Source organism: Nicotiana tomentosiformis, chromosome 3 (genome assembly GCF_000390325.3).
Source record: "Nicotiana tomentosiformis chromosome 3, ASM39032v3, whole genome shotgun sequence".
Taxonomy (NCBI): Eukaryota; Viridiplantae; Streptophyta; class Magnoliopsida; order Solanales; family Solanaceae; genus Nicotiana; species Nicotiana tomentosiformis.
Window position 1 is genome coordinate 115,444,143 of NC_090814.1, and position 23,285 is coordinate 115,467,427.

Sequence of the window (23,285 nt, forward strand, 5' to 3'; positions counted from 1 at the left end):
ACTTTTTCTTCGTTGCGCCTTTTTTTAACTAAAGCTCACACTTTAATTGCGCTTTGCGCTTAAAGCCCGGATAGACCTGGAGTGCTTTTTAACGCTTTTTTGCTTTTGACAATGGAAAGATGACTTGTTATATGCTCTACCAAATTTTGGTCATCCTTGGAAGTCTCTCATATTAGGCTAACAAAGTGATAACAGCCACGATGAAACAACAATGGAACTAAAAGGCCTATTCGTAGGAGATTTAGTGCTCTTTTTTCTTAATGTTTTAGAGATTTTCTCTGTTAGCAAGCCGGGAATACATTTTTTTTTGTAGTTTTAGGGGTCGTTCAGTTACCAGGATGGGATAGACAAGGATATCCCATGGGATTAGCTATCCCACCTTCTATATGGGATAGCTAATCCCACCATTTTAGTACAAAATGGTTCCTGGGACTAAGTAATACTCATAACCAAACGCGGGATAAAATAATCCTGCATTTTATCCCGGAATTATTATCCCTTGTCTCACCAACCAAACTATCCCTTAGATCATTGCTATCCATATTTTAGAAAGCTAGCATAACTACCCTGGTGGACCCACACTGAAAGAAAGGTTGTAAATTTGAACTTTCCATTTAATTTGGCTAGTTAAGAATAAAACAAAGGCTCTAGGACAGGCTTTGTTCTCATGTGAAGGGGATTGATGTAGCGTATATGTGGCCTTAATAAACTCAAGTACCATGGTGAATTTAGGCTTTTGTCAGATTGATTTAGTAGTGTATCCGGGAGCTTCTCTTCTTTGAACTCTTAACATTTAACATTCTGACAATTTGTATTGACCTTTTTCCATGGTTGGTGGTTTATATAGTTTTGCTTTATTGTGCATTGAAGATGTGTTTGGGAAAATTAACTTGCTTAGCTATCTTCTTTTATTCCTGTCTTTTAAAATAGTATCTTCTTTTCCTGTAGGGTGATCTTAGAGACGCTTTATATTTGAGGCAAAATCTTTTGAGAGCTGTTTTGGCTGTTCCTTTCTGGAAGGTTTGTTATATTATACTGTTATATGTTGTTAGATAGTTAGTAGTTATGTAAATTAAGTATAGTCCCACATGGAATAGGAGAAGAGTAGGTATTGTGTATTGTTATAAATAGGGTTCTTGTATTATCGTTAACACACATCAATAATATAATTTTCCCGTGTATTATTCCTCACATGGTATCAAGTCGTGAGTGAGACACATCTGGGAAAGTCAGACAGTCGTTGTGCGTCAAATTCCGGCGACTTTCTAGGGCTGATTTACATCAGATCAGTCTCTGTTGGTGTTGTGCGAAAACCAATACCACCATAGGGCCCCAGCCTCCCAGACCAAACCCCAATAATAACCTTCGGCAACCGACTCCTCACATGCTTTCACACACCGATCACTCCGTGCGCTGGCGCGTGGAGCCTTTTCTGGCTATTTTTGAAAGTCTTTCTTCAGGACAGTGTGATCGCCCAGTGGTTCCGAGCCTACTCTTCTCCTATTCCATGTGGGACTATACTTATTTACATAACTACTAACTATGTGTTATTATCCCTTTTTGTGGGTAAAGTAATATTTTGTTGATGTTTTAGGGTAATGAAACATCGTTTACAAGTTGTATACCAAAGATAAGGAACCTGCATAAAAATATTGTTCTCCAATCTCTACCAAAGGACAACCAATTGTCTATATAAATAGGGATCTTTTGGATGCACCAAAACTTAATGAAAAACAAAAGAGATGTCCTAATCTGTGCAAGATCATATTCACCCGTTTGGACGCGTGTCTGTTCCTTTCCTTTAAAGCACACTTATGTCACCCACATAAGTGTATTTATCTTTTAACTGATTTTGGCTAACGATGGTGACTGAAAATGTGAAGAACATGAAAGGTGCAAGAATGTATTTCATGATTCTCCTACTCATTTGATGTTGTTCCTGGTATGCTTATCCTTTCCCTCATTTATGGAGCATCTAATATTTAGTCTTTTGAAAGCCTAAATAGGCACAGCAAATGTGGTAGAACTGGACTCCATTATTGATTCTCTCAGCTCTTTATACACATTGTAGAGCTCTTACACTTTTGGATGTACATTTCACCAGCATTATCTTTTTGCTTGTTTACATAAAAAAAAACACATATGTTACCTATTATAAAAAAAGCCTGTATTTGTGCAAAGGTTATAGCATCTGACCTTTTTGTCTTTATTTTTGCCCCAATTATTTTAGTAGTACGCAATTTATCGATACCAATACCCCATATAGGAAAGCTGTATGAAAGAATTCTTTTCTACATAAGCATTCCAATCTTACATGTTTGGGTTAATCATGTTTGCACCAAAACTATGCCAACAAAATAAAAAAATAAGACCTCCATCTTTATTTGAAACAAGGTCTTCGCATTAAAAGCTTGATGATTCCTTTTTCTCACTCTAGTCCAGATTGCTGAGGAGTCACTTCCAATGCTCTATTTCTTCTTTTTGTTTACTATTTGAGTTTCTGACATTTAAGTAAAGCCCTGTATTTGGAATTACACAGTGAATACCCGAAATAATTTCTGGATAAGAAAAAGATATCTGGATCTAACTCCACATGTTGTGATGACTATGGAGTGAAAGAGTAGTTTGATCTACACAACTTCCCCTGCTTCTTTACGTTTGTAACGCCCATTTACATGGTTTCTTAATCAAGTTAATGGCTAACACACCTTTGTGTATATTCTGGACTATCTGGCTAGAGAGGAATAGAGCTTGCTTTGATGGACAGCGAGATCATATTGTTAGAGTTAGAAGCAGGTGTTTGCATAATCTGTTTATTTGGTGTAAGAGTAGTCTGATTGATAGTACTGATCATTATATTGACTTCTTGGAGTTACTAGGGAAATGCTGTAATTGTTGACTGTATGGTTACTCCCAGCAGTCTTTGGTAGCTTTCTTGTCCCGTCTTGATACTTGATTAATAAACCTTTACCTTATTAAAAAAACACCCATGTTGGGTGCTTTTCCAATTTCCACGGCACCTCATTAGTGGTATTTACATGGTCTTGTCCTTTGCTTCCTTAGATGTTCCAGCTGTTATGTTGGCTGTTCTCCCAATTTTTCTTGGAGCCCTCCTATTCCACTGTTTGGGAAGGGTAAATCTTTTCTCCCTATTTAGTAGTTTTGACTTCATACTGAAGCAAAACCCCTCTAGTGCTCCTTCCATATCCTGGAGTTGCTCTCTTCCCCATAATCGATGAAGTCAAATGAGTAGCTCCTTCTTCTCCTTACCATGCAAAGCCTACTGATGCTTCCATCCAAAATCACTATACCTCCGGGCTCCTTCCCTCTTTGATGTATTCCCTACCCAGCTACCCTGATTTTGCGAGATGAAAAAGGCTGCTGAATTTCTCTTTTTCCAAAGGCGATCTCATGGTTCAGAATGTTCTTAGAATGTAATCCTACTTCCCTCCCTTACCTTCAACTGGATATTTTTCTTAATCTTTCATAAGCTATCATTCCTTTCTTTTCGTTTTGGGTTCCATAATGGTTGTCAATGAGGTTGAATTCTTCACAATCCACTTCTAACCTGATCTTTCAGCCACTGATCTCCTCTATGACATCTCTTCCTCCACCCAGACCTTCCCTCCCATGAAATCTCAATTAATCAGTTATATCTCTCACCCGCAGACGTCCACCCTTATTGTAAGAGGTAACCTTTGCTCCATGGGATGATATTTTGTTCACTTCATCTAACGGAGAATTTCCCTGAAAATGTTCGTTTATATCTGCCACATTAGCTGGGAAGTTGAGCAGATATGTAAATAAGTAGGGAACTAGAGAATCTGCTTTTGATTAGGGCAGTTTCCTCCTATGCAAGAGAATTTTGTTGCTGACTTGCTAATCTTTATATCTGGAGCACTGGGCTCCATGCTGTCCTTTCTTTATAACTGGTTCCCAACGGCAGTTCTGAAATAAGTGGAGGGAAGAGAACCCACCTTGCTTTGAGCAATCTGTACAAGGTTGAGATATAATGGCACTTCTCCCTCTACTGCGTTTGAGATAATCTTCTGCTGTCTGACTTCTTGAAGCCAAATCAATGTCCCTCTTTGATGTCTCTATTGCCCATCCTTTAGTGAGCCATTTATCAGCCCCTAGAACCTGACTGAAACATGAAAAAATTGATCATGTTCTCCACTTGGGCGGCAAAAGCCTTCTTTCTCATAATAAACTCCAGGATTCTCATTGTGAGAAGGCACGGGAGAAAATATGTTATTGATATTGGATGCTAAATACAATACAAGAGGTCCCTATTTATAGCTATACACTACAAGGAGATATTACTCCTCTTCCAATGTGGGACAAGACTACACTATACATATCTATAAACTAACACTCCCCCTCAAGCCGGTGCATACACATCATATGTACCGAGCTTGTTACACATGTAACTAATACGAGAACCAGTAAGAGACTTAGTGAAAATATCTGCTAGTTGATCATTCGACTTTACAAACTTTGTAACAATATCTCCTGAAAGTATTTTTTCTCTGACAAAGTGACAGTCGATCTCAATGTGTTTAGTCCTCTCATGGAACACCGGATTTGACGCAATATGAAGAGCAGCTTGGTTATCACACACTAGTTCCATCTTGCTGATTTCTCCGAACTTTAACTCCTTGAGCAACTGCTTGACCCAAACTAACTCACACGTCGCCATAGCCATGGCCCGATATTCGGCTTCGGCGCTAGATCGAGCAACTACATTCTGTTTCTTGCTCTTCCACGAGACCAAATTACCTCCTACTAGAACACAATATCCAGACGTAGAACGTCTATCAAAAGGTGATCCTGCCCAATCAGCATCTGTGTACCCAACAATCTGCTCGTGGCCTCGATCCTCGAATAGTAATCCTTTGCCTGGAGCTGACTTTATATACCGAAGAATGCGAACAACTGCATCCCAGTGACTATCACATGGAGAATCCATAAACTGACTTACAACACTCACCGGAAAAGAAATGTCAGGTCTAGTCACTGTGAGGTAATTCAATTTGCCATCCTATATCTTGTAGGGTCTCTAAGAGGCTCCCCTGTCCAGGCAGAAGCTTAGCATTCGGATCCATAGGAGAGTCAATAGGTCTGCAACCCATCATTCCAGTCTCCTCAAGAATGTCTAAGGCATACTTCCGCTGTGAAATAACAATACCTGAGCTAGACTGAGCGACCTCAATACCTAGAAAATACTTCAATCTGCCCAGATCCTTAGTCTGGAAGTGCTGAAAGAGATGTTGCTTCAGATTAGTAATACCATTCTGATCATTACCAGTAATAACAATATCATCAACATAAACCACTAGATAAATACACAGATTAGGAGCAGAATGCCGATAAAACACAGAGTGATTAGCCTCACTACGAGTCATGCCGAACACCTGAATAATTGTGCTGAACTTACCAAACCAAGCTCGAGGGGACTGTTTCAAACCATATAGTGACTTGCGCAATCTGCACACACAACCATTAAACTCCCCTGAGCAACAAAACCAGGTGGTTGCTCCATATAAACTTCTTCCTCAAGATCATCGTGGAGAAAAGCATTCTTAATGTCTAACTGATAAAGAGGCCAATGACGTACAACAGCCATGGACAAAAAGAGACGAACAGATGCTACTTTAGCCACGGGAGAGAAAGTATCACTATAATCAAGCCCAAAAATCTGAGTATATCCTTTTGCAACAAGACGAGCCTTAAGCCGATCAACCTGGCCATCCGGGCCGACTTTGACTGCATAAACCCAACGACAACCAACAGTAGACTTACCTGCAGGAAGAGGAACAAGCTCCCAAGTGTCACTCGCATGTAAAGCAGACATCTCGTCAATCATAGCATGTTGCCATCCTTGATGAGATAGTGCCTCACCTGTAGACTTAGGGATAGAAACAGTGGACAAAGAAGATATAAAAGCATAATGTGGTGACGACAGACGATGATAACTTAAACCGACATAGTGGGGATTAGGATTAAGTGTGGATCGTATACCTTTGCGGAGTGCAATTGGTTGACTAAGAGGAGACAAGTCCGCAGTAGGTGCAGAATCTGATGCGGGGCGTGAATTACCTGGGCCTGATGCTGGATGTGGACGACGATGATAAGTCAAGAGTGGTGGAACTGCAGAAGGTTGAACTGGATTATGTGGAGCTACAACTGGAGCTATAGGTGGTGGAGCTACAACCGGAGCTGTAGGTGGTGGAACTGGAGCTATAGGTGGTAGAGCTACAACTGGAGCTATAGGTGGTGGAGCTACAACTGGAGCTGTAGGTGGTGGAGCTAGAGTGACTGAATCTCCAAAAGATGAAACTGGTAGTACCTCAGAAATATATAAGTGATGACCCGAACCTGTGAAGTATGATTGGGTTTCAAAGAAGGTAACATCAGCGGACATAAGGTACCACTAGAGGTCAGGAGAGTAACATCGATACCCCTTTTGTGTTCTCGAGAAACCCAGAAATACGCACTTAAGAGCACGAGGAGCTAACTTAACTGTTCCTGGAGTAAGGTTATGGACAAAACAAGTGCTTCCAAAGATACGGGGTGGAAGAGAGAACAAAGGTAAATGGGGAAACATGACAGAGTATGGAACTTGGTTCTGGATAGCTGAAGATGGCATACGATTAATAAGATAGCAAGATGTAAGAACGGCATCCCCCAAAAACGCAACGGAGCATGAGATTGTATGAGTAGGGTACGAGCAGTTTCAATAAGATGTCTATTCTTTCTTTCAGCTACCCCATTTTGTTGAGATGTGTACGGACAAGATGTTTGATGAATAATCCCATGAGATTTCATAAACTGTTGAAATGGGGAAGACAAATACTCTCGGGCATTATCACTACGAAATGTGCGAATAGAAACCCCAAATTGATTTTGAATTTCAGCGTGGAAGGTCTGGAAAATAGAAAACAGCTCAGATCGATTTTTTATCAAAAATATCCAAGTGCACCTGGAATAATCATCAATGAAACTAACAAAGTAGCGGAATCCTAAGGTGGAACTGACCCGACTAGGACCCCAAACATCTGAATGGACTAAAGTAAAAGGTGACTCTGCTCGATTATCAAGACGCCGAGGGAAATGGGAGCGGGTATGCTTACCGAGCTGACATGACTCACACTCTAGAGCTGACAAGTGAGATAAACCAGATACCATTTTCTGAAGTTTTGACAAACTGGGATGTCCCAACCGTTTATGTAATAAATCTGGTGAATCAGTAACAGGACGAGTTGTAGAAGGAAGACAAGATGTGAGTTCATGTGATTTAGCAAGGATAAGGTAATAAAGTCCGTTTGATTCACGCCCGGTATCAATGATCCGCCCCGTACTGCGTTCTTGTATAAAAACATGGTCATCAAGAAATAAAACAGCGCATTTAAGTGATTTGGCTAAGCGACTAACAGTTATGAGATTAAAAGGACTATTGGGAACATAAAGGACTGAATCTAAAGGTAAGGAAGGAAGTGGGCTTGCTTGACCTATTGCAGTTGCCATGGTTTGAGACCCATTGGCCATTGTGACTTTTGGAAGAGATTGAGAATACGAAATAGTAGTGAAAAGAGATTTGTTACCAGAAATATGATCTGATGCACCTGAATCAATGACCCAAGACTCAGAGGATGAAGATTGGGAGAAACAAGTCACGCTATTACCTGTTTGAACAACAGAAGCTATCTCAGAAGATGTCTGCTTACATGCTTTATACTGAAGGAACTCAATATACTCTGCTAAAGAAACAATCCGACTATTCAAAGCATCGGTTCCCATGTCGCTACAATTTGTAGTAGTATGGTTAACTTGAAATAGTGGAAATATGTAACTCCTGTGAGAAAACTGAAGAAATAGCTTGAAAAATACTGTTTACAGCAGGAAAACAGAACATTGTTTTGTGCCAGAAACACTGTTCACGCCGGAAACACTGCAGCTTGCCGGAAACACTGTAGCTCGCCGGAAAATTCCAAAGTTGTCGGAATTTGTTGTAACCAGGATGGATAGACTCGGAATTCCTTTGCGAGCAAGCTGTCCTGAAGAAATATTTTCAAAAAATGGCCAGAAAGGTCACTGTTCACGCCGGAAAAATATAAAATTGGCCGGAATTTGATTTGAATTAGATGGGTAGGCTCGGAATTTTGAGGAGAGCACACTGTCCTGAAGTCGCGAAAAAATGGCCGGAACCCTCGCCGGAAAAGTTGTTGCCGGCGCGTGGAGGAGCGTGGCGGCTTTTCTGCCGGATAAAATTTTAGGGGTTGGTAGTCGGAGGGTGATCTACCTCGTGGTGGTGTTGGTTTTAGCACAACACCGACAGAAAGTGACTTTCACTTAGACAAGCCTTGGGTCACCGGAAAAATTACACAATGACTAAGTTCTTTCTTCACGGTTAACGCTGGAATGACGCACATCGATCTTTTCTCACTAATGCTCTGATGCTATGTGAGAAGGCAACGGGAGAAAATATGTTATTGATATTGGATGATAAATACAATACAAGAGGTCCCTATTTATAGCTATACACTACAAGGAGATATTACTCCTATTCCAATGTGGGACAAGACTACACTATACATATCTATAAACTAACACTCATGATGTTAACAAACCCCAGTTAACATGGTAATATGCTTCCTTAAAATCAAGTGCACCTGAAATTCCAGGATCCTCTCCTTCCAATCTGAAGTCAATCTACTCATTCAAAATCAAAGGGGCATCAAGATATTGCTTCAAGAGTCTTAAGACATTATGACACAATGATGTTGCATGTTCTCTGCAAAAGCACAAGGTGTTTTGGTTAATGGTGGTGCTTGACTTCTTTCACATGTAGGACTGTTCAATGTTGAATAAACAGCTGGTTGCTATATTCCCTACAGCTGTTTATGCTCTCTGTACTGGTGGTACACCATTGCTAGATAAAGGACTTTCCCCGTCACACTATGTTCCTGAAACTCTGAATGATGTGAAGGTATATATTGTTGTTTTTGCATAACTTTATGCTTATACCTATTCTCTCTCTCATGACTACTGTTAAGTTGACTAAGATGCTGAAATGCCCATTGTTGTAGGTCGAAGATCATACACATGAAAGTGAGCATGAATTTTTTGAATGCTCCGTTGAAGTTCTTGCAAGAATTGGACATGAATCTGATCTGGAGGTGCTACACTCTTTTATTGTGTTTTCATCTCTTTGTGGTCAAAATATTTCATTTCTACCGTCTTTTAACTGGTTTCAGGACGTTCAATCACCTAGTTGCCAAAGCATACGTCTTCCCCGGCAGATCAGAGATCCACTTTGTCACGAAGTCGAAAATCACATTCTTGAAATTATAAAAGATGAAGAGCATGAAAAGATGTTTCTATCTGATGTCATCTTCCTCTGTGCTATTTTATCAAACTTCATGTATTGTTCATATAGTACAAGGTCTGTCCTTTTCGATTTAAGGTTTGCATGATTCAGTCTTAGTCTTAGTGATTTTCTCTGATAATGATGTTAATACATTGATTTCCATACTGGTATATCATCGGCAGGGAACTGATTATTGGCATTATCTTTTTGCCCTCTGCTTTTAAGTTTCATCTCTTGCTTGCAATGGAATGGCTTCATTAATCTTTCTATTTGTGTTGGCTTCATGTGCTGTTCACTCTTAGGCTAGGAGAAGAAATTGTGCCTTGCCTTGCCACTCTGAGTCAATATGTGTCGAAGTTGTTGGATCGAGCTGCTTCTATCTTAGAGAAAAGTTATGACGACCTCGTTTGTGGTTTGTCGGGTTCAAGGTCAATATTTGACACAATTGGGACCATTCGTGTGTCCTTTGAAAGCTTTCTATGCTCCCCATTGTTTAATGAAATGCAAAATGACAACAACATAGACGTCCTAGCTGCAGTAATTCAATCTGTGGAGAGGATTCTGAAGGTTCTTGCTAAACTGTATGAAGGATCCTCGAGTAGTGGAAGTAATTTTCATTCAAAGAGGGACGACCTTGACTCTTCTGCATCTGTTTCTAGTCACGATTCTCATCCAGTAAATAGCCGTACTAGTATGATCATGGACATGGAGTTGGATGTGAACATTAGTTCCAAAGATACTGATGCTGTAAAAATTGGGGGAAAAGCTACTGCCGAAATATTGGCTTCGTCTGTAAATCAGAGAATGGAAGTCGTATCGATCATCACAAAGTTCTTTTCAGCTTTACCATTTCATACATGGGATGTCATGTTTGAGCTCATGGAGAAAGAAAGTGATCCAAGGGTAATCTTATTGGAATTTTTTGTCCTGGAATTGTTTCTTGATGATATTGCATTTTGTTGAGTATTTTGCGAACTTTTGATTTTTAATTAGGTCCTGGAAGTAATCATACATGGCCTTTGTCAACATCCTCATTGGTCTTCCAGCAGAAAGTTCTTAAATTTGGTAATGTGGCTTTTGATGTTTATTTGTCTTAGTTATTGTAAGTTATTTATGCTTTTGAAAACTCTGATAATTACTTAGTTCTTCTTTTCTTTACAGGTTACATCCTTAAATGATTTCCTAGACATTCAGGCAAATCTCAAGGTCCAGTCTCTGAATGTGCTAGCTGCCATCTGCAGTTTGTTGGAGAGTCTTTTATCCCTTGATGATGTTGCAAAGTTCAAAAGAAGGACTCTGTCTTCACGGGAAAAATTATCCGAAGAGGTATAATAGGTGTATCTTAGATTTTTCTGCATATTACACGGTGCTAAATGTAGTTCTAGTTAAACCAAGTTATGTATTCGAAAGCAAGTTCCTATATAACATGCTCCTTAGAGCTCTTTCCTGCAGTGTACACTGGTAATACTTCTCCGCATGTTTGCTTTTACCATTTTAAGGCCTTTTCAGATTGTATAGTACGCAAAATTCCATTCTTATCAAGTAAAATTCGGTAGGATGAAATAATACAGACAATTTGGATAGGAAGATACTTAATGGCTGCAGGGTCAACAAGTTTGGACCTCTTTTAGCGAATAGTTCACAAGCTTACAATAGGTTACAACAAGGATTCTGAAGTTTCAGGATTCTTACTGCTATTTATATTTAAAATTGAAAATATGCCTTAAAAGTAGAAGAAAAGAAAATACCACATATGAGATTTACCAGTAAAAGAAAAAGCTGAAGGATACCGGTCTCATGGTTTCAGCCAAGGCAATTTAAACATTGGTTGGCATGAAATGGAAGAATATCTATCAAAGATAACCTGCCAGAACTTCCTCCTGACAAAAGTGCTGGTTAATTTAATGCCTCTTTTTTCGTTCTTCCTCTGAAATATATGCTCCTTTACAGTCTAAACTGCTAGATCTGTGATGCAGCTTAATGTCTTATTCACATAACGTTTTAGTATTTTTTTCTCTCAATCGGGAGTACTTCTCTACTTTCTTGAACAATAGAATCTCTTTTTTTTTTTAACAAAGCTTTCTCAAATTGCATGTCCTGTGAAATGGAAGTATAGGGCTTGGTTTCTCTTGGAGACCTGGTGAACAAAATTGCAGACAGCGACCTCTTTGATTGGGTTGGCCGGACCAAGCTTATTGATTGCATTTGCAATTTCATTTTAGTGGATCCTCAAATTGGTCAGGTATCATCTTCTAAAATCTTGATAAAGAAAGATTGGAACGAGATCACTTTTCCTTTTTGTCTAGTTTCAGTTTAAATTTTTGATCTACAAAAACATATTCTCTTTCATGATACCTGCTTCAAATTTGAGCAGTCTATGATTGAAAAGCTGATGTTGATGCTTCGGGATCCTGATTATCGAGTTAGGTTATGCTTCGCTCAACGAGTTGGTGTGCTTTTCCAAACTTGGGACGGTCATTTTGAACTATTCCAGGACATATGGTACGATGCTTGGTTTTCTTTTGCTTTTTGTTGCATTATTACCTTTTTAGTCTGTCAAACTAACTGATTGGCCAGACATAACTTTTCCTAATAAATCTCAAGTGAGCATGGTTATCACACAGTCAATTATATTTTTGCATAGAGTTGTTTGAAAGTTACTCAAAAGTTGATTGAAGACAATGTTCATAAAAAAGGTCACTCAAAAGTTTAATAAGACAAATTACTGTGAATTTGCATGGGTAGCCTTTCTAACTTAGCGCATGTTATAAGTCTTCCCTACTTAAATTAAGTACTTGGGCATGTAACTTTGGTTGGAGTAAAGCATGGACCCCAATTTGTTTTATGCTGCTAAATAGAAATAAGATATTGATTGTAATCTTTGCCTGGAGAATCTACAAACTATTGCATCTACCCCTTTAAAGAGCCCTACCATTTTTTTGAAGCAAGCACATCTGCTTACAGCTAAAGAAAATATATGCAGATTGAAAGCTTTTTACAATGATTTCCTAAATCTACTGTTATTCATCTTTTGTTTGTTGAAATAGTAATTTTCCTTTCCCCTGATTTGATAAAATCTTTTCAATTAATTTTGTAATGCCTAAATGGGTCTATGGAATTAGAAAAGGAAGATTCAAATAAAATTTGGGTTGAAGTCCTTGCTTATTTTGAATCAAGGAGACATGACTGAGCGGAGGGAAGTCTATTTAATGTTTGTTTATCTTTCACTTATCAGGAATTATGAGTTATCATTTATTAGCATTTGTCAGATTATCTTTATCTCCTAGGCAAGGTTTCACTGCCATTTCCATCTGCAAAGTGGATCCAATAAGGCTTTCTATGCTTAATTTTACATTTAGGTAGTTTTTGGGGGCCTAGGAGGGGAAGGATATATCACTCGATATCATTACTCACTGCTCAACACTCAACAAAGGGTGATTTGGCACAATTGAAGAATAGCCTCTTATCCCTTATTTCTTGTTGGTGCATCCATGAGGGTCCTTTATGTATTGTAGATTGGATGTCGTTCTTAGGAAACCATGGGTGTGTTTGGTATGAAGGAAAATGTTTTCCAAGAAAAAGTTGTCTCGGAAAATGAGTGGTTTTATCACTTATTTTCTTTTGTTTGTTTAGTGAGTGAAAAATCTTTTCTGGAAAATAGTTTCTAGTGTTTGGTCATAGAGTAGAAAATAGTTTTTAGGAAAATACTTTTTTATACTACTCTCCTTATCCCCCCCCCCCCACAAACCCCAAATACCCAATGTTACTCTATTTTCTTCAAGAATTTAATTATTCTTTTAAAATTCACACAAAACCAAAGGAATTAATGTGCTACATTACTTTTTCACGCAAAAACAACGTTGAAATTTGTGCTCCATAACTAAAAAGAAAGTACTCTTTAAACAACATGAAAAGAAAGTACTCATTTTATTGAAATGATAGAAAATACTTTTTCTACATCATGAAACAAAAATACTCATATATTTTTTCTACATCATAAAAAAAATTACTCATTTTGTTGAAATGAAAGAAAATATTTTTTACTACATCATTTTATTGAAATGAAAGAAATTACTTTTTAAGTACGTTTTTTGTTGAAATGAAAGAGAATACTCTTTTTACATCATAAAAAAAATACTCATTTTGTCGAAATGAAATGAAAGAAATGAGTACTTTTTACATTATGAAAAGAAAATACTCATATTGTTGAAATGAAAGAAAATACTCATTTTGTCGAAATGAAATGAAAGAAATGAGTACTTTTTACATTATGAAAAGAAAATACTCATATTGTTGAAATGAAAGAAAATACTCATTTTGTTGAAATGAAAGAAAATACTTTTTACTACATCGTTTTGTTGAAATGAAAGAAAATATTTTTTCTACATCACGAAAAGAAAGTACTTTTTTGTTGAAATGAAAGAAAATGCTTTTTTTTAAATTATGAAAAAAAAACTCTTATTTTATTGACATGAAAAAGAAAGTACTCTATCTCCCACATGAAAAGAAAGTATTCTTAATATTAATTCTATTTAGGGTGAGGGTCGGGGTTGGGAAGGTGGATAGGGGTGAGGGTGGGGTGGGGTAGGGGTAGGGGTGGGGTTGGGTGTGGGGGGTTGGTGGGGATGGGACATAGGGTGGGGAAGGTTGAAAAAAAGTTTTGGAAAATGTTGCCCCTTCTCTTAATAGGGAAAACATTTTCCACTAATTGGATGAAAATGAGTTCATGAGCAAAATGTTTTCCAAAACATTTAAGCCTTGGAAAACATTTTCCGGAAAATGTTTTCCTTCATACGAAACACATCCCATATCTTTGTGGGTTCTCTTTTTGGTATACTAATTGTATACGGGTGTTTCTGCACACGTGTGCAATTAAATCTTCTCACTTTTTCCCAATAAAAAACACGGAATATGCATGTTTATAAGTTGAAGTTGCACTTTTTCTTTCAATTGGAAGTGTTGTGAAAGGATCTTAGATCCAACCCAAAAAATTTAATGTAATAAGTGCAGTGTTATAAAAGGCGTTAAGCTCTAAAGTGAGGCTCAAAACATGTTAAGCGCCTCGCCTCGCTTAGCGGGCGCTTCAGTGTTGTCATCAAGGCTCTAAGGTACATATACTTTTTTTTGCCAATGAGCGTAATCATGAAGAGACGATTCCAAACAATTTATATTTCACGTTATTGTAAATTTTCTTCAATCTCTCTGTCCATATATTTGGTATTCATTCATATAGATATTAGTCTTGGAGTACACATACATATTTGTAGTTTTTCTCTATTTGCGTCTTTCTTCATTAAAGCCCGCGCTTTATTTGTGCTTTGCGCCTAAAGCCCCAACATACCTTAGAATTTTTTTGCGCTTTTCGCCTTTGATAACACTGAATAGGTGGAGTAGCCCAAGACCTTATAATGTCACTTGGAAATTTCTTACACTAGTAATTCGAGATGTTGAAGGGGAGCCTTGGCGTAACTGGTAAAGTTGCTGCCATGTGACCAGGACAACCTCTTGCAAAAATGCAGGGTAAGGTTGCGTACAATAGACCTTTGTAGTCCGGCCCTTCCCCGGACCCCGCGCATAGCGGCAACTTAGTGCACCGGGCTGCCCTTTTTAGTAATTCGAGATGTTATATATGCCTAACACCATCCCACGTGTAATCGGTTGTAGGGTTTACATGTGGAATGATTTTTTTCCTAGTTCTTTTGTGGTTAATGAGTTCAAATTTTAAGAGATCTCAATAAGCATAAGAGTGGGGCTGGTGTAGAGAGCAACTCAAGAGGCTGAAGCAGGGGTTTGAAGTCGAGATAGTATGCTTAGAAGTGGGCTTGAAGCAAAGTTAGTGATTTAATGGTTTGAGTTGATAGATATGCTTGGATAGAATAGTTGTAATAATGACCTTACTAGTGGAAAAATTGGCTTACAAAAGTTCGGCTCTGATACCATGTAAAAGAATATGAGCATCCAATCGGCAATTTTAAGGCAATATGTGGAGTGGCCCAAGACCATTATAAATTCCTTTTTGGAAACCCTTACACACTATTGTATATCTTTAAAAAGTGCAATGGAAGAGATTGAGGTCTAAAATTTGTGAAAACTGGAAGAAGGAATGAGCAATATTTCAATGAATGAAAAGGGTATTAGAGAGGCGGGGAGGGGACAGCTTCTTTCCTGTTTCATTGTCAAGCTGGTAATTCTTGATCGTTCTAATTTACTTTTAGTAGTTTCTCTTATCAGCATCTTTCATCCTCTTTTGCCTCTAGTAAGCTGGTCAATTTGGAGTTGCATTTTGAGCATTTACCGGGAAAACATCCACTACATCTTTTACACAGTTTCAGTTTTTAGGTTTATTTTTCTTCAGACCATTCTCTTTCACAATTGTTAATATTTTGTCTCTCTTCTGTTAGCATTTAAGTTCTTGAATTGTTTATCATTTCAATTATTCACCTAAAATTTGCTGTTCCAGTTCAAATTTTGGCACAAAGCTTGTGACTTGCTCCAGAGAGAAACCGGTGATGGCGAAGGAGGTTTTAGCTGCTGGTCCTCAGCCTCGTACCATATTGGAAACGATAATTGTAACCCTAGCTCATCTTGCGCTGCACAGTGAAAAAATTGAATTGGAGGTATTCACGAGGCAGGTTTTGCTTGAATTAACCCCCCCCCCCCCCCCCCCCAAACACACACACACACACAAAAAAATAAAATAAAATAGAGGCTGGTTTTGCTTGGCATCATTCATGTTAGCTAAAAAATTTGAACATCTCTTACTGTGGAAGACGCGGTAACAAAATATAAGTCTTTGACCCTGAAAAATATAATTTATTATTAACATAAATGTAAATGGAAGGCGCACCATAAAGAGATTTGTACTGGCCCTAAAATGCCTGCTAGGTTGATTATTGAAAGAGGTTTGTTTTCCGTATTTAAAGAGGGGTATTTGCTTGAGTCTTTTCCTTATCTTTGGTTGCTGTTAGTAAGAGGTTATCAGGTCCAATAGTATAAAAGTTGAGTGTCATGATATTGCTAACTTTAAGATGTTCCAATTTAGCATGTGTTTCCATTGTGCTGAAACCCAAGTTATTTTTCTTTGTTGTTACCTAGCTGACACTTGACCTGATGAACATGATTTACATTTGATTTGTTTTGATCTGTTGCAGTGAACACATTAATTTGCTGCAATTATTAGAGAGTGCATGTATATCTCTTCGCCCAAGATTAAATATTTTGACTTTATGAGGTTATATCTGTCCAATTTGTTGTTTTTGCAGGCTGTTTTTATGGTATGTGTTATTGCTGCTATTAACCCTTGTCTAAGGTAATCAAAAGTCATCAGCTGGTCATGTTTTTCTGGGAGGTCACTCGATTCTTATATTTTCCTGCTTTCAGGAAACTTGTTATTGTTGTCCTTGATAATCTATCAAGGGAGTTAAAGTATACTTCTAGGTCAAAGGTATAAATAAATCTCTACTAGTATTTGCTTATGTTAGTTAAAGAGCATAGGCAATCAGCCTTATAATTCCTGATGAAGAAGTGTGAGATTGTCAACCTGCTTGATCTTTTAAACATTTTTCTCTCTGGCACAATCTTGTCTGTTTGCAGTATATGGAAGAACTTATGGCGCCAATCCTCTTTAGTTGGGTTGCTTCTGGTGTAAATTTAGCTGCTCTTCTCGAGGTAATGTGTTTCTTTTTTCTAATCCGACTCATTATCAACAATTTGTTGCATCCCAAGTAGCCGACACATTAGTTATACTTCATGCCAGGTAAGGGATCTGTTCGTCTTCAATGTAGAGCCTATCAATTTCATTCAGTCCTGCTGCCGTTGGCTTATTCCATCTTTAATGTTGCATGGTGACATTTCCAACATGAATTGGCTTGCGAAGGTTGTAGTTTCTTTAGTTACTTTTCGTTCAGTTACAATTTTAAGTTAGCGATATACTTGTATGATTTCTCTAATATTCTTATGGTGCTTACTCTACAAGTTCCATGCTTTCTCTGTTGAATATTCTCAGATTTTAGTCACTGTTCTACTCCATACCTGAAATTTCTACATTTTCATCTTTTGCAGGTTACTTGTGAGCCTCTTGCTGAAATGATTAAGAATCACTTTGTGGATATTTTCTCTGTTTGTATTACGTTACACTCCAGTAAGAAGGCTGGTTGGGAGAAGGGATCAGCTGTACTTGAAATGTCAATTCTGGATATTGCTAAAATATCTGAAACTGAAAGAGACAAACTTATAAAGAAGCACATGGTATGGCTCTTTTATACACATCCGAGTTAACATTTTCATGATTTGTCTGAAATGAAGTGTGTGAAGGCCTTGGCGTAATTGGTACAGTTGCTGCATGTGACCAGGAGGTCACGAGTTTAAGCCGTGGAAACAGCCTCTTGCAGAAATGCAGGGTAGACTGCGTACGATAGACTTTTGTGGTCCGACCCTTCCTTGGACCCCGCGCATAGCGGGAGCTTAGTGCACCGGGCTGCCCCTTTTTTTAATCTGAAATGAAGTGTGTGCTATGCGAGGAAAGTGCTGAAATTTTTCTTCTTGTGTAGAGATTTGCTCGCATGAACCTCATATCTAATTGCATAGGTTTGGGATAACATCTGTTTCTCTGCATAGCAGTGGCTTCTATGGAGAGTAGTCTACGATGCTATAATGTGATACGATTGTTTCAATTTCTTTATAAGGCTGAATGTTTCATTTATTATCTCAATGTTACTGGAGTCTTCCTCTTTCACATGAAAAATCAATCTTCTTTCCCAAGCTTTCTCTAAATAATTCCATCATATGTTTATGCAGATTTCAATCGTGAATACTATTTTCTCTCTTGCTTCAACAGCTGTGGACCCTGTTCTTCCTTCATTTTCCAAGGAGACAATTGCACGTGCAATTATGACAGTTGTGGATGGATTCTTGGAGATGTGCAGTATCTTTTCTCGGTCATTTTTGTAATTTTATGCTGCTGTTGGCATGTCTTTAAATTTTCTTTTACCGCTTTCTTGTAGAGATGACTCTTGTCAAAATTTTGGTCTTATTGACAAGATTAACATTTTCCGACCTGATCGAGTATTTACGGTACTGCTCGCGATTTGTGTATATATATTTCCCCGGTGAATTTTTTGTTTGACTATATGTCTTACTTAATAACTGCTGGTGGACAGTTTCTAAATTATGAATATTGCTGTGCAGTTTATAGTAGAGCTGCATTACAAAGTTGCTGCAGCTGGTCATTTCAGGCACAAATCTGATAGGCTTGCTGGGATTGAAGTGCTTATTGATGTATTAGGGCATCGAGTTGCGGTTCCTAGTACTGCCAGGTAAGCTTAAATTGGACTTATGCCTCTGCTTAGGGGGACAGTATTTCACGGTGAGGGCAAATGCGTCTCCCTTCTCTTGTTAGCTTTGAACAAGCTGAGAAGGTCATCTGGGAAATGCAATAGCTTTTTAATTTGTTGTTGTGTTTGATTGGAATTTCAAATGTTAATCATGAACTTTTCACTTTGCTTTTTATGTTTGTCCAGTATAGCTGTTTATTTATTTGAGCATATGGATTGTTAATGTTAGCAATCTAACCAAACTTACAATTGTTTCATATTTTGAAGTAAAATAACTATGATGCATTTTTAGTATAGACTTGAGTGAAATTGTCTGAGCTTTTGTTTGTCCTCAATTTTATTTACACATGGCTGATCTGAGGTGGTACTTGTATGCCGTGGTTGTGGTGCTTTACTGCTTCCCTGCATTGCTTAGGTGGTGCTACTTTTGCTCAACTTTTATTATACATTTATTTCATGCTTAGAGGATCTCGCATCTGACATAATTTTTTTTTTTTTTCCAGTTATCTCCTCAACTTGATTGGTCAATGCTTGGACCTTGATGCTTTGCTGGACCAATGTTGTCGAATGATCTCTTCATTGCTAAAAATTTTCAAAATAAAGCAATTGGAGGGAACCACTGTTGTCCTAGGTGAACAGCTTCAGGTTGATGTCACTGAGGCTCTTATTTTGATATTTATCTATATTATTTATGCCATAACTCTTCAAGTGTTTTTTAACCTTTTGCCATTTTTTCCATTACAGTTTTTAATTTCCAAGTTGGTAATGTGTTGCATTTCTTCCGAGTCTAGTCCCAAACTGTCAGCTGACACATCATCTCAAGTTTTGTCTCTGCTCAGCCAACTTACCTTGGACTCCGACCCATCACTACACGAGTACATTAAAGTATGCATTTATGTTATTCTTATTACCTGAACAGTTTTGGACCATCATAGTACCTGAGTAGCCAGTGGAATGCTCATTGGTCTCACTAATTACTGTGTGCGTCACTTCAGGAACTAGAGCCATTCCCTAACATCGATTTATTTCATGATATACGGATGTTCCATGAGGAACTATGTCAAAATTACTCGCCTAGGGAGCACTTGTCAATCGTAAGTAGTCACTTGGAACTTCAATGAACAGTTTGATGACCTTTCATTTTGTTATTCATAACACTTAATTTCATTTATCTTATTTGGCTGTTTCAGTTAGGGAAACGATCTCGCTACCTTCCGCCAAGATTACTTGTTTGGAGGTAATACAGCTTCTACTTTTCAGTGCCCCAATTCAGAGATAGTCTCTATGCTGTATCGCTTCTTCCCAAATTATAGAGGGCAACACCCACGCCCACTCCCCCCCCCCCCCCCCCAACAACAACAATAACACCTCTGCCCCAAACAAGTTGGAGCCGGCTGTATGAATCCTCACTAACCAAGTTTCTCCATTAAACTCTCTCTCCCCTTGCAAAGCATTTTTTTGCAAGATCTATTTGATAACTGTGTTTTCGATTGATTTGTTATAAGTAGGTATTCCCTAAAACAGGAAGATGGGTTTGTTTTACAAGCATAAAGAGGAATGATAGTAGGAACAAGTTAAACAGAACAACCTGCAGATTGCTACATCAAAAGGTTTATAAATTAAATAGATTTCCAAGAGAATAATACCTTGAGAATAACTTGGGAGGTCTACTTGATAGAAATTAATAGCCTGTTTGGACATTAAAAAAAATTCACTTTTTTCCGAAAATTTTTCACCTTTTTCCGAAATCAGTGTTTGGCCATAGAATTTCCAATTTTCACTTGAAGATGAATTTTGTAATTTTTCGAAAATTTGAAAAACTCCAAAAAGCTGTTTTTCAAAATTTTCACTCATATCACTCACAAAACTTCAAAAACAACCCAAAATTATATTCATGTCCAAACACAATTCTAATTTTCAAATACCATTTTCACTTGAAATTTTTTCACTTTTTTTGGAATTTTACATTTCTTATGTCCAAACGCCCACTAAGTTTCATGCAAGTTAGTATTGATGTTGAAGAGTAAAACAGAAAGAATTACTGTAATAATGGAACTTATAAAAGAAAAAATACTTTGACTTGGAAGCGTCCAACAATTAATTTGATAACAAGAAACTAAAATTGAGCTCCGTCTGTCTCATTTTAATTTGACACACTTTCTGTTTTAATCAGTCTAAAAAAGAATGACAATTTCTCTATTTGATAACAATTAAAAATTAGTATCCCATGTTACCCTTGATGACATGATTTGTTTGGACTCACTTGATATAAAGTTCATTAAAATGAAGAGACATGTGGACATCACTGATAAGGGGGAAGTCACCGCAAATATTAGGATTTAATCATTTTAGTTTATTATGCTCTTGCTGGATAAAGTCTGACACAGTCATAATTAACTGAATAAAGTGCTTTCTCTCTAAGAGCTTAAGATTTTAGGTAAGATGATCATGCAATTCAATATGGTATCAGAGCAGGCAGATATGTTGAGTTCAAGTTTCATTGCTAAAAAAAGAATTTTCATGTGTTTGGTCCATGAAAAGGAATCAGTTCCACACGTGAGGGGGTGTGATGAAGACATAATTAAGTGAATAAAAGTGCTCTCTCTCTAACAGCTTAAGCTTTTAGATGAGATGGTCATTCAACTCAACAAAGTCCTTACATTTGTCCCAACATTAGGAAGTTGGAGATAGGATTTAATAGGTGTGCGTATTGCACAAAGTGTCCACCTTAACACAAACTAATATGGGAGGGAAGTGAGCGGTAAGAAATTCAACTTAAACGAAAGGAACAATGATAAAAATGGAACTAAAATAAAGACCCTTCAAAGAAAGAAAACCAGAAAAAGTCAAAAAGACCGATTTATCCTTTTTTTACACTCTAAATCTTAATTTTTTTGGATAAGGTGCCTTGTTTGTACACTCTAATCTAGATTTTGATTTTAATAATTATGTTGGAAAAGTGTTTTTGGTATTATTAATGTCTTATTATGTAACTTTTAGTTGCCTAATTTGAAAATTAAAAGGAAGAGGTACTCTTGGTACACTTTTTATTAATAATAGTTTACCTTTTTTTTAAAAAAGGAAGAGAAGTACCAGAGTAACTCAGTAATATGAAAGTATATAAAGCATATTTTCCTTGAGTTCTAGCAATGTTTACATATTTTATTAATCCAGTAATAGATAATGCAAGTATCTGATTTATTTGTTGTTATCATATGCAACGTTCAATCATTTGGAAGAGTGGTTTAAGCTTAATCCTGGTTGTCTTATGGAGGGTCTCAAGTATGGAATGAGTGCGTTAGTAGCTTTGATAGTTGTTGGTGTCCCACATTGGTGGAGGAGAGGTTGTTGTCTCCTTATATGGTGTTGGACAATCCTCACCTCATGAACTAGCTCTTTTGGGGTTGAGTTTGACTCAAGGTCCATTTCTTATCAATAGTGCAGGAGAATCTTGGAGTCATGACTGAAGTTCAAATATATGAGCATTTATTTGATTACAATATCATGGGAATCAAATCTATTCCCACATAATCCTTGCATATTAGAAGGAAATTAGAAAAGCTGACTTTGGAGGTTAATGTGAGGGGCATCTTTCTGGGAAGTTGGGTGGAAGATAATTTCTCTGATGTTTAGTTTACTTTCTCGGATTAATCTTGCTTGCAAGTTATCAAATTGATTTATAGGGTGCATTTTCAGCCAAATGTTATATTGAATATTTCTGGTCAAGTTTATCATTCTTATCATTCGTTCTCATGCAGTTAAATGTCCTTTTCTCAATATTTTCTAAATTTACTATCTTTACAACTAGGCTGAAGTCATAGATGAGTATACTAATCTGCTTCAGATTTCTCCCAATGCTATCTATTTTGCTCTGTTGCAAGTGACTTTGGTAGTTAAAAGTTCTTCTCCTTTGGCGGCAGTCTAAAAGCATTACACAAAAAATTGTTTGAAGATGAAGCATACCCAGCACAAAAGAATGAGGAAAATATTTTCGAAGATGCATATTTGGATTCTGACCATGAAATTGTCCACACAGTCTGGAACCTGGTGCACACATGTAGTTTGAGTGGTGCTGGCAATTTTGGGTCGCTGGTCTCTGATTTTTTATCTCGGGTATCATTTTTAGTATTGCTATACTATTGAGTTATTCCTTTTGCTGTTATTTCATTTATCTCGGCTGTCTACTTTCTTTCTTTTTTCTCTTCACGTATCTCAGTCGTTTGCTTTCTTAACTACAATTTGCAGGTTGGTATTGGCGATCCACATGGTGTTGTGTTCCATCTTCCTATCGAGTCTAAATCTGTACATGAGCATAACTTCCACCTTGGTACGGGCATATCAGATGATCTTCTGGTAGCAATTATGAGGCTCTTAAAGAAATATTTGATGGATGACTCTGTTAAGATAATTGACATAGCATCTCAAGCTTTGCGGGTGAGTAAACATATGATGGATTGTGTACTATTATTTCAAGCAGATTTCTGCCAGAACCCATATTTCCATTCTGTACTATTATTATTCATAAGAAGTCATCATTTAAGTCAGTTTTAATGCACGAATTTTGGATTGGCATCAATAATCTC

At 37.5% G+C, this 23,285-nt stretch overlaps 1 protein-coding gene across 5 annotated transcripts in view; it reads left to right on the plus strand.

Annotated features, from left to right (window-relative positions):
• Window positions 1–23,285, plus strand: part of LOC104114108 (serine/threonine-protein kinase ATM) — an 89,670-nt gene that overhangs the window by 12,159 nt on the left and 54,226 nt on the right. For 4 of the 5 annotated variants that reach the window (XM_018776890.3, XM_070197495.1, XM_009624485.4 and 1 more), the window contains exons 17-40: window positions 949–1,020; window positions 8,852–8,989; window positions 9,090–9,179; window positions 9,258–9,445; window positions 9,673–10,273; window positions 10,364–10,435; window positions 10,532–10,696; window positions 11,487–11,612; window positions 11,745–11,872; window positions 15,831–15,987; window positions 16,633–16,679; window positions 16,751–16,814; window positions 16,964–17,038; window positions 17,127–17,246; window positions 17,432–17,617; window positions 18,167–18,288; window positions 18,373–18,442; window positions 18,557–18,684; window positions 19,206–19,347; window positions 19,447–19,587; window positions 19,698–19,796; window positions 19,893–19,939; window positions 22,623–22,815; window positions 22,948–23,136. In XM_018776890.3, coding sequence (XP_018632406.1) covers window positions 949–1,020; window positions 8,852–8,989; window positions 9,090–9,179; window positions 9,258–9,445; window positions 9,673–10,273; window positions 10,364–10,435; window positions 10,532–10,696; window positions 11,487–11,612; window positions 11,745–11,872; window positions 15,831–15,987; window positions 16,633–16,679; window positions 16,751–16,814; window positions 16,964–17,038; window positions 17,127–17,246; window positions 17,432–17,617; window positions 18,167–18,288; window positions 18,373–18,442; window positions 18,557–18,684; window positions 19,206–19,347; window positions 19,447–19,587; window positions 19,698–19,796; window positions 19,893–19,939; window positions 22,623–22,815; window positions 22,948–23,136 — 3,360 coding nt within the window. The remainder of the gene's footprint in view (window positions 1–948; window positions 1,021–8,851; window positions 8,990–9,089; window positions 9,180–9,257; window positions 9,446–9,672; window positions 10,274–10,363; window positions 10,436–10,531; window positions 10,697–11,486; window positions 11,613–11,744; window positions 11,873–15,830; window positions 15,988–16,632; window positions 16,680–16,750; window positions 16,815–16,963; window positions 17,039–17,126; window positions 17,247–17,431; window positions 17,618–18,166; window positions 18,289–18,372; window positions 18,443–18,556; window positions 18,685–19,205; window positions 19,348–19,446; window positions 19,588–19,697; window positions 19,797–19,892; window positions 19,940–22,622; window positions 22,816–22,947; window positions 23,137–23,285) is intronic. The other variant, XM_009624493.4, reaches the window with a different exon arrangement.